Below are 12,094 nucleotides of genomic sequence, written 5' to 3'. Positions count from 1 at the left end.
TGTTATTTTTCTTTATTTTATTTATTTATTTATTTATTTAGGTTTACCAGTAATTGTTACACAAATGAGCAAGTATACAAAAAAATAAACTTAAAACTAAGTGCACAATTTAAGTAGGTAAACACCACATGCGTACAATTAAACTATAAAAAGTGTTATTATACAGTGAGAAAAAAATAATAGTTATACTTAAATCTAAACAACAAATCAACATCCATTAGTCTAAGTGATTAACCAGGTACTTGTATTTATTTAGACTAAGGGAAAACATATCACAACATTTTGCAACGAATATCAATAGAAATGTTAGAAATTATACAAAAACAGTCAGTGACATTATCCACAGATCGTCTAACTATATACATTTTGCGTGCAACAAACGCCGACTCCGAATAGTCAACTTGTAACATAAACATGCAAACATCCTAATTTCATTATAATATAGCATACTGTAAAATTTAGTTTAGACGAGTTTTCACTGATACTATGATGGAATATATAATCTTCTTTATTTTTTATGTTTGTTTTGTAATTTCTTATTGTTATTGACTGGATATAGTCACCTGCGAGCATCGACGTACAATTTAAAGAACTAGACTCACGCTCAAAAATTGTCCAAAGCAAAACTCAGCCTTCGCACGTAGGCAGAGTTATCTTATAACTTTATAATACTCTCAAGATAAGTTGTTAATTTCAATCAATGTTTTCTACAACACAGCTCTAACATTTATTAGTTTATTTGCTTTTAATAGGTTTTTTTGTGAGTCTAGTTGTTTATAGTGGTCTCTAGTAACCAATACTTTTCCAGGTATTGGAAGAGCTAGCAAGTCCGTTACCCGAATCAGACGGTCGCAGTGCTGGCTGGCGAGCCACCAGCACTTCGGGGGGGTTACGTCGTCGTGTTTGTGGGGACTGGGGGGGGAAGTTGAAACTGTTGAGACACCGCTCAAGGGGACATGTGCTGAGACTGCGGTTTCGATCTGATCATGAGCGGCACTTCGCGGGGTATCGGGCGAAGATCTCGCTGGCGGATTGTGAGTATTGTAGGGTGTGAGTTGTTGGGTGGGTGTGTGATTGTGAGTTTTGTGTGGTGTATGTGGGGGGGTGTGTTTTGTTGGCACGTTTGGTTTAATGATTATTATTTATTTGATATACTATATTGGACGAGACAGTGTGAAAAAATATACCCTAATATTACGGGTTTGGTTGATGTGTGTGGTGTGGATGAATTTATGAGAATGATGAACTTATTTTGACAAACGGTGTAATATTTTAAGTTTTTCACTATTTAATATGTTTACTCACCTATTGCCTGATTTAAACACATGTTTTAGTATTGAATAATATTATCTAATAGTGATAAGAACAGTCTTACGTCTTTACTAACCAAAAATCGATTCATCTTTAAAGCAACTATAAAAACTATCATTTATAAACATAAGACATAGTTATTACTAATAAATACCAAATGAGGTGATAAAACAAAAAAATATCGTTAAAAGTCTGCTTTTCTCATCACGCTAAACTATCTTTATCTCATAAAAAGGTGGTAAAAGTTTGAGGAAGTACTAAATGTTTACACCCCTTATATTAAATAACGATTAAATATTTTTCTGATTTATTATGACTCAGGTTCCAGTTACCCTAAGCATCTTAATAGGGAAAAATCCTTCCTCTTCAGGACGATGAGACTTTTACATTTAATTAACGATTATTTGTACCATAATATCGAAACAAGTTAGCTTAACTCCAGTCGCCACTACAACAGATCGCACAAACAAATAACAACCTTCTCGCATTGTGATAGTTTACACAATGGACTGCATTTAAACTTTATTAGCATCCAACTAGCCAGCTTGTCCTAGTTTTAATTAAGTTTTTGAACGTACTTGTGTAGTTCTTGTCTCTCGAGGCAATAAGATAAGTTTGCAGCGGTGTGCAAATATACGTAAAAAGACTTGGTTTTGTTTAAATAACATGCAATTTACTTTGGAACTAATTATCGTTTTTATGAACTTTACATCATGCAGAAGTAGAACAGTCGATAACGAAAACTTTGCGAAAGCTTCACCTGAAATACAGCATTTTATCAAAATAATTAATATTACATTTTATATAAATAATTATAAGCAAGATAACTTAGACTAAAATTCGCATGCAATTAATACTTACAGCCTAATTATAAAATATGTTTCATAAATATAAAACACGAAAATTCAATATTAAAATGCGCAATTCGAAAACTAGACTGACGATTCACTAGAGCCCAGCTAAATATTTCAGAACTTTTAGTGCAAATTATACCCAATAAATATTGGATACCCTTGATTAAAAAGATATTAATTAGTCATACAGTGTAGAGCCATCGAGTGGATGGTCCTCAGACGGGCTCGACTTGAGTGGACCTTTCGTGGCGTTTTATGCCGGCCACATTTTAAATGTTCGCATTTTGGGTGGGAATGTTTTTATAGTGTTTTATTTTTAGATTTTTTTTGGCATTTATACATGAGTATTGTAGGATTGTCTGGCAGTTGAAATTCGATATCTTTCTTGGGAAATCATAAAACATAAATTACGACAAACAACATGACTACAAATCACATTATAAATTAAAAAAAGACGCTATTATATTCACAATATGTTGTATAAACCCTCTAAAGAAAGAGCACGAGAAAATATTGCTCTGACGATTAACTAAAGAGATTAAAGATGAAAAATCAATAGCAACAAAAGGTTCTCTAAGCTAGACGTGAAGTTTTCATTCGTGCACAATATTTGCACACTGTATTGTATCATCTTTTCGGCTTATACTCCGCTCCATTAAGCCGGGCTTATACCGGCTTACTGTAGCTTAGTTTTATTTGAGACGAGACAGAGATGCGATAGTTAAGTAAGGTTAGTTTATGGCTTGTGAAGTGATTGAGTGCGGAGTTTCGACATGTTCGAGGAATGGCTACTAAATGTTTAGAGGCATTGCCAATTTAGTATATTGATCATTTGTGTATGGTTTATATTCATATTTTGGTGAATATGCATTATGAGTAGTTTATTTTTAGGAATATACAAATCGACACACAGACTCAAAATCTAGGTGCTGAGAAGCCAATAATTTGTGCAAAAAATAAAACAAAAAACTTTTCGATATCCTAAGGAATCAAAAAAAATATTGATTAATAAATTCTATATTTTAACATAAGTCTGTGGTACCAAACAATATAATTAAAAAAATGCACTCTATTTTAATATTTTATTATTCTTACATTTAGGAACGAGATATTTCCCTCTCACTAAATAATGCAAGTATTTATTCTCAGCTCAATCATGTATGGACTCGAAGCAAATCCTATTCAACGGCTACTGCTATCTATTCTCTGGTTACCCGCGAGCCTCCTGGGACACGGCGAAGCAGGTGAGATATTTCCTGATAAAATATGCAATTCATATTGGAAGTAATGGAAAATGATTGTGCATTTTCCGTAAAAGTTTCTGCTGCTATCATCCATCATGGTTACGGATGTAGTCTAAGAGCTCTGTGTGACGTTTAATAGTACCATAAATAACTATTCTAGGTAAAAAAATCCCTTAAATACGATCGGACTCGGTCTTTAACCTAAAACAAGCTTAAGTATGAGAAGTATTGTAACCTAGTAACTTTGTAGATAACCTACAGAAGGGTAGTTAGGATATCAGACGTTGAGACATTCCAACGTTGAACGCAGCGCAGTTCAACAAATGACGACGTTGAACACAGGTCAATAATAACTGAATCATCAAACAAACGGATTTAAATTGCATCGAGAAAAGTCACTCCAAAAACTCAATCTAATAAGCACAGCGCAAACGTGACACAAACCTTAAAATTGAAAAAAATGTGAAAAATTTGGCTAATAAAGTGTTTTAGAAGTAATCTCGAAGATGCGAAGCATAGTGTGAAATGGTGTTGGCAATTTTTTGGATCATTTCTCCCGCCGCCAAGTTGCGAATCGATACGACTAACGAGCGCAACTCACTTTGCCCGACTAACTTTGCCCACGGGTAATTTAGTCAATCTGCGCTCTTGATTATTGTAATTGTTTGAGTTGTGAGTTTGGTAGCAATCAGTAGCGCAATCTAGTGTTAATCGAAGGATATTTGTGTGATCCTTGTTTGATCGTATACTGGAGAAGTTTTGTTTCGGGGAAATGAGCTACTTGTGTCTTAAATTATACCTTTATCTTGTTTAAAATTAGGTTCTTTGCGGTTTGATCCGAAATTATACGATCTGTTGCATTTTCACAATAAATAATATGGTAGTTATGAAATATGGGAAATATTCATTAAAATTTTATTTGTCACTGCCATTACTATTGACGAAAAATCTTGTATACTATGATTAAATCGAAATACTTTCCCTACAATTTGTCTACTCTTTTCATTCCGTGCGATAAAATAAAAGTGAAATACAAAAGCAAGTTAGATGTTTTGTTATTCAAACGATGAAATGTACCCATTTCAAGAGATATCCTTTTATACAATTGGGTTTCCAAGCTGGTAGCGCGTTCTGCGAATTTATTTCTCCCTCAGGACGGCTGCGATTTTACAGTTCCATGCTGGTAATTTTCTCGGAGGATTATTATCACATTTTGGACATGTAATAATTTGCGTTATATATTGATGTTAAGATAAAAGGCAATTTCTAGCTATTTAACGTAGGAATAGAGAATTTATCATTTTGGTAAATAAACCTTTCACTCCTGTTTTACTAAAAATATTCCTCTCGTTGCTAAATCATGTGTTAAACCGTCAAATTTCAGTGCACATATTTATTTTATAGCCTCTTTTCTACATCAAATAAGAAAGTTAGAAGTTAGAGTTATATTTTTATAAAATTATGCTTGTATGCTTAAGAAATACCGCGTAGCTGGAAACGTTTGTTTAAGATCACGTGGAATCAAGTTTGAGAGAAATAATATTTGCACTGCAAACTCGTTCAAGACTTTTCAAGACTTCGATATATGAAATTGTAAAAACTTTATATATATTTTAAAGTAGCTACGTAGTAGTAAGCTACACGTTATTTTAGTTTTACTTATTTTATTAAAGTTAACTCTAAACTTTCGTTACTTAGGAATTACGTATGTTATTTTTGTTAATTAATGTTAGTAAGGTAAGTCTAGGTACCACATATTAGACCATGATGTTATAAGTAGATTCAATTACATGTAACTCGGAACAAAAGACGCCAATTCAACACCCATCTAAAACTTAACACTAAAAAACTAACACCATCCGCAGATATGCGAAGGCCTCAACATGCAACTCGCGTCCATCCATTCAGCGGAAGAACAGCGCTTTATAGTATCAGGGATCCGACAGAGCGGGGAATACAGCGCTGGTGTAGTGCACTGGCTTGGAGCGAAGTTAGCGCTTGAAGCGCCGTTAGCGTGGCTCGATGGGTCAGCGCTTGGATATACCGCGTGGCCGCCGTACAATGATACGGAGGAAGCGGGTGATACTTGTTTGGCTGTACAGGTAAGAGATTTTGATATAGCGCCGCCCTGATATAACAGCTCGGCGCGAGCCTTGTGTTATATTATAGGGACAACGCTGGAAAGGTACTTAGTGACTTGGCGCGTGGCTAGCACCCAAAGGGACAGATTCAGTATTATAGTATATAGCGAATAATAAATTACATTGAAAATATAAAAATCTAAGTAAGATTTTTATATTTTAAATATAATGTAAAGATAAAACGAGAAGAAAACTCGTAAGTAAACACTATACTATATAAATCAAGTTATTTTCACAATCGGTCAATTTCACAATCATAAAAATAAACGCGTAACCCAAAATTTTAATAAAAATAAACGTATTTTAGGAATGTGGAAAGCTTTCAAAATAGTACTCCCCAAAGTAAGAATCCTTTCATCCAACTAATTATGATCGATCTCGCTATTTCACTCAATTTTATCAGCAACAAGCAAGTCTTTTAACTCTCTAGATGTAATAAAAAAACAATTTTATTTTGTGATAATCTGTAATTATTAAAAAAAAACGCAAAAAATTTTGAAATTCGAATAAAAATTTACCAGCAACTCATTTGTCAACATTTGTCCGTGCAGAAAAATATTAAGAAATGTGTCACGTAACAACGACCCTTATTTGAATGGATAACAATTTTTTATCTGTATCATTCTCACTTTACCCTTCCTGACCCTTTTTCGGTCGGAAATGCAGTATTACTTTTGAATGACGGGGTTTTTACGATAAACATGCTTGTAATTTTTACAATCGTCACAAGCATATAGTCAATAGTTTAGCCTAGTACTAATATTAACTTTTATATTTGCAAGCAAAATTGCAAAGTTATTGAAAAAAACAATAACTTACAAAAAATTAACATCACTGCCGTAAATAAATATTGACAAACAATAACAGCAATATTTCGTTCAATAGTAACGTTGGTCGTTGGGACAAATATGTGTTTGCTCAATAAATGTGCCCAAACAAACATATTGAATTGTTTATAATATTATTTTCATTACAATAAACTTTTATTTCTAGAATATAAGGATTAAGGAAACTGAAATAAAATACAATACGAAAATTTTGAACTAATTAAAGAAATTAAAACATTTTAAATGGGTTTGTTTGACCGACCAGCTGCAGCTGTACCTACCAAGTCTTAACGCGATTATTTCTTTAATTAACACTACAGCGCACGCGCCCTTTTTTTTTACATGGTTGCTCGCGTGCTCTACCATAGTAGAAAACTGTATTTGAAATATTAAAAAAATGGGTGGTCTTAAAATGATAATACTCAGTAATATTAAACTTTTAATTATTGTAACAAATAACTATAAAAAAAAATAAAATGTTCATAGCATATAATTAAAATTAGGATCAAATTATGAGATCAAGAAAATAATCAATATTTTTGGCAAGTTTGAGATCAGCTCAAAAAAAAACAACTTCTAATAAGCGATGACCGACTTATTGGCCATCATCCTGACATTCAATACAGACCACAACTTGGTGATCAGGACAAATCCATCTGGTACATCGCTTACACCATTTTTTCGAGCTCGGAAGCACAGGCAAAATTTCCCATTTTTTGAGGATCATGACGTATTGGTACCTCATCTACGTGACCCAAAAGCTATTTACTTTTATTTTTTAATTGGCGGGGAAGGTTTTCGACTGTCAATCTTCTTGCCATGAGGGGTTTCACCAGCTCGTACGAAAGATCGTAAAGAAAATTACGTCTCACAATTCTTTCTTGGCCTTTGTTTAGTTGGTGGATTATCAAGGCATTTATGAATCGGATGTTTTGAGATCTTGCCCGGGTTGCTAAAGGACATGTTTTACTCCAACGTGTTCCATTTCGAGATACATAAATGTCATCACGTGTATTGTTTTGGGCAAGTTCAGAAAGAGGCATGTCATCTTCAGATGATGATGCATGATTTTCACTTACAGCTTCCTGCATCTGATTCCTATCTTCCTGTTCCATTGGTTGTACATATACTTCCCCATCGTCGAGTCACTTTGGATCACTTCCCCGTCCTCTAATTCTTCGTTCAGCCATCACGCGCGCCTACAATACGGGGTCCATTTTTTCGCTAAAGCAAAGAAATATTAATTATTAAATACATCATTATACACGAAATAGTAATGCAACTGTACATAGTTAAATTTTAAAATTTAAATCATTCAATGTCCATTGATAATAATTTAAAAAACCCAAAAAAGATAGTTTTACTTACCTTCAGTTTTATTACACCAATACTCGCATGTACTACTATAGTAGAAGCCGAACTTTGACACGTCATAACAGGAACATGCGCTTACGTTGCAAATATGCACCATACTAATCCGTTTGGCAATTTTGTCGACTTAGCTTATCTGGGAGCTGGGGGGGTTAGGTGTAAGAATGAATGAATGGCGATAAAATAAGTAAGTGCGTTCTACTATAGTAGAACGCGCGTGCACTGTAGTGTTAAGGCTATTACTTGTAACCACGTTGCTGTAGCCGCTTAAACGTTGCAATTACTTAACTTTGAAATTACTTATATCTACAGTTTTAAAATAGTAAGTATAGGATATATTCTTGGTAAACATTATATTGGTGTTGGATAAATAGCACTTATTTATCTGGTTGGTCTTTAAATTGCTACCCGACACTACACTGTAAAAGCTTACTAATTTCATATTATGTACATGATTAAATAAAATTCATGAGGGCTTCTTAGTTTTTAAATTGTATAAATAAATACTATAATATTAAATCTCCATACAAACATTAACACACTTAACATAGTTACAATCTAAGTAAAAAAATTTACCATTTTGATGTTTTAATTTAAATTGTAAACGTTCTATATGCATTTGTGAATTTTATTGTATACGACATTTGTTTATTTTAATGTGTTATGTTTTATCCCAAATAAAGAAAATAAAAAAAAATTTATATCGCAGTGGAAAACCTCCCCCGTACCGTCACAACCGAGCGGGTTATACTGGGCACTACGACGTTGTTCTCTCACGGGCGGGTTTGTGTGCAAGCGTCGCCTCGCCGCGCGGCTGGTGCGTTCCAACCAGACTGTGGAGGGCGCTAGTGGTGAGTTATCAAACAATACATACACACAATTATAACTAAAAATGTGTAGATATAGGTTACTAATGATAACATACCTTCACATAATGATATTATAAGTAGTACGCGGGGATAATTAAAGTGAGAATAAAAGAGACAACTGAAGTCAAACTGAAAACAATTCTGTTTTTTTAGATACATTTCAAAATGCCGCTACCGGAGCGCTTTGTCTATTTAGGTACACCTTTCTACTTTTAATAATAAATAAATAAAATAAAGAAAACACTTTATTGTACAATGCAAAGATACAATTTATACACACAAAAAAATATAATTGCGCACACCTGATAAAACTTTTGGGTACGATATGATGTTTAGACTCTCTGGTATTCTGTTTTCTATATAATTATTGCTTTCTATATTGCTACCAAATAAAATATTGTATTTTTTTAATAATAAGAGCATATTCACTTTCCAGGCGTACTAACAAGCCCATCCCACCCTCTACCGTACGCGAGTGAAACGGAACAAGTGAGCATCGTACGCGGAGTACCGCGATCCCGCCTCGTGCTCATATTACGGGATGTGGACATTGAGTATCAGAGGGATTGTTTATATGATTATGTTGAGGTAAAATTCAAATTAATTTATTTGCCAAAAAACATGGTATACAGAGATGTTAACAATTAAGTTTTCCAGCATGTTCAGCCTTTATTAACAGCATGCAAATTATTTGTACAAAAAAAATGATGTCACTTAAATTTAATTTATGTCACTTAAGTACGTAAGTGTATAGAGTTGCTTTGTTTTTGAATATCTGGGTAGTAAGAAGCCCGTTCTACACTATGCCGTACGCGAGTGAAACGGAACAAGTGAGCGTCGTACGCGGTTTCTATGATTATATTGATTTATTGAAGTGATTAGCTATATTATTGTCGCGTCTATACGCCTTTAAATCTGTGCGTAAATGTGGTGGTTCACTGACGTGAAAAATACTAATACTTATTCAAAACTAGTAATTTGCTGTTTTTATTTATGTACTACGAAGGTGCTATGTACAAAATAAATACACAGTTCACAGTTAGCAGCTCACGAAACATTACTTGCGAGAAGCTGCATGGTATGTGTGGAAAATGAAAGCTTTCCTCTTACACCAAAAATATTTATATTCTGATTTTTTTCTGCACAAATACCTTATTTTTAATATTTTTAATACAAGTAATTTAACTATTTTTCTTATATATTTCAGTTACGCGACGTGGTTGGAACAAAATCGGCTCGGTACTGCGGCACGTTGAGTGAAGTGCGCTGGGTTGCATCAGGCAATGAAGCTATAGTACATTTCCATTCGGATTATAGGTCAGTATTTGTACAAATACCCGCATTTAATTATGACGGATTTGTAATATTTTAATGTTAATTTTGATAGTGAATTGTACTTGTAAAAATTAGCCCAATGTGTTATTTAAAACTGACTTATTTTCAGCTTATTTTTTTGTTGGGCTTTGAATCAGTCATTACAACTCACAATAACCACGTTTTCAGAGTATCTGTCATGCAGTTTGAAACTGATCTGATTCCGTCTTTTCAGTTAAAAATAAATTTTTATCTTTTTTTCCCTTCCAGTATACAAGGCACGGGTTTCTCACTAACATGGGAGGCAGTAGAACTAACAGATTGTCCGTCTCGCACGTACACGTCCAAAGCGGGAACTATTTCGAGCCCCAACTACCCGCATTTTTTGTTGCCGGATTTGGACTGTACTATTGATATATTGACGCCGGCAGGTAATGTGACTGTGACATCTCTTATATATAAAAATGAATCGCAAAATGTGTTGGTAAGCGCATAACTCGAGAACGGCTGAACCGATTTCGATAATTCTTTTTTTATTATATTCCTTGAAGTACGAGGATGGTTTTTATGTAGAGAAAACGTAAACATGTACCACGGGCGAAGCCGGGGCGGACCGCTAGTTATATATATATGTGAATGTTGTAGGAAATAGAAATTAAATTTAAGATTTTGTAAAAAAGAAGATTTGATTTAACTTTGAAAGAAAACGTGGAAATGTTATCAGGATTATGTTGTTCTCCCTATTTTGTACTTAATATATTTGAAATAATACTAAAAATAATCGGATAGCAACAATTTTATTCAGATTTTTCTATGAAATGATAAAAAAACTGCCCATATTTTTTTAATGTTTATCGTAGCACCAACTAGACAACTGATGTTAAAAACTAACTGAATTTTGAACAGACAAGTATATTAAAACTGAGTCAATTTTATCGTTAGTGAATTTTTATTAAAATATTCAATACACAATACCCAAAATTCTTCTATAATAAAGTCATCAATAATATATTTATTTTGCAATCTCTTCCAGGCAAGCGCGTGTTCCTCAACATAAGCCACTACGACTTCGGCTACGGTACATTTTTCAACGGCATATCACAGAACGTTTCAACGCCATCTACCGACTCGTTTCTAGAAGTTATTCTAGACGGAACTGTTCTTAGAACATTCCAGAACGTGAGTTTACTCACTGGTGGATTATTTGTATCGGAAAATGAGGTGTTACGTCTGCGGTATAAAACGGGACCAAATGTGACGGGAACTGGATTTCTGGCGCATTATGAAATGGGTATGTTTGTGTGTTTGTTAATTGTAATATCGTAAACAATCATAGCGCCATCTGTCGACTCGTTCCTTTAAGTTATTCTAGATGGAAAAGTTCTTAGAACATTCCAGAAATGCGAATGTTACGTTTGCTATACATATAATAATAGTTAAAAAAAACTAAAAAACATGCTTTTTATAGAAAACCGAAATAAAAAATAAAAAATTTTATCAAATTAGTGTATTGTCATCGGTCCTCGATAAATCTACAAAGTTTGAACGAAATCTGGCCGTTTAAAGTGTAACAAACAGTGAAGCTAATATAAATATAATATCGTAATAATCGTCGTGTAATAATCATGGGACAGGATCCAATGTGGCTGTGACAGGTACTTTTTGTTAATTTTAAGTTTGCTAATTTTACGTGTTACATGTCACAGCGCTATCTTAACTTGTGAACTGGGCCCCAAGTCCACCATTTTATTTAAATTTCACACCTTTACGATTCAATTAATAGTACATTACAATCCAATTATAATTTTGACAAAATTCGTATTCTGCAAAATTTAAATCATTATCGTAATTGAATTGTAATAGTCTCACGATAGCACAATTTTTAATGTTGCCAAAGAAAATAAAATTATTAAAATAATTTTTATTAAACATTCTATTTTAATTCCAGTGAGCTCGCTCAACATAACCCACGTGCTCCAACTAAACGACGTCCGTTCGGGTCAAATCCTACCCCTATTGAATTTTTACATATTGTGTATTACAGTGAGTTCGCTCAACATCACACACGATAGGAGTAAATATTATATGTATATGTTAATATTATATTTATAATTTCTACTAGGTTTCTGCCCGCGGCTTCGCCCTCGTTTTCAAAGAAAAACC

The 12,094-nt window shown here is 33.6% G+C and overlaps 1 protein-coding gene across 1 annotated transcript in view; it reads left to right on the top strand.

Moving 5' to 3' along the window:
- The window catches only part of LOC149903771 (uncharacterized), a 149,526-nt gene that overhangs the window by 125,723 nt on the left and 11,709 nt on the right, over nucleotides 1-12,094 (top strand). Inside the window, exons 9-17 of the mRNA XM_090108180.1 lie at nucleotides 809-1,034; nucleotides 3,315-3,409; nucleotides 5,275-5,511; nucleotides 8,458-8,599; nucleotides 9,054-9,205; nucleotides 9,825-9,934; nucleotides 10,202-10,362; nucleotides 10,965-11,222; nucleotides 11,880-12,005. Coding sequence (XP_089964306.1) covers nucleotides 809-1,034; nucleotides 3,315-3,409; nucleotides 5,275-5,511; nucleotides 8,458-8,599; nucleotides 9,054-9,205; nucleotides 9,825-9,934; nucleotides 10,202-10,362; nucleotides 10,965-11,222; nucleotides 11,880-12,005 — 1,507 coding nt within the window. The remainder of the gene's footprint in view (nucleotides 1-808; nucleotides 1,035-3,314; nucleotides 3,410-5,274; nucleotides 5,512-8,457; nucleotides 8,600-9,053; nucleotides 9,206-9,824; nucleotides 9,935-10,201; nucleotides 10,363-10,964; nucleotides 11,223-11,879; nucleotides 12,006-12,094) is intronic.

The sequence above is a fragment of the Colias eurytheme genome, chromosome 12, assembly GCF_061535395.1.
Source record: "Colias eurytheme isolate Ceu_HAF_F1 chromosome 12, ilColEury1 Martin Lab GWU primary, whole genome shotgun sequence".
NCBI lineage: Eukaryota > Metazoa > Arthropoda > Insecta > Lepidoptera > Pieridae > Colias > Colias eurytheme.
This window is presented reverse-complemented; position numbering and strand designations above follow the sequence as displayed.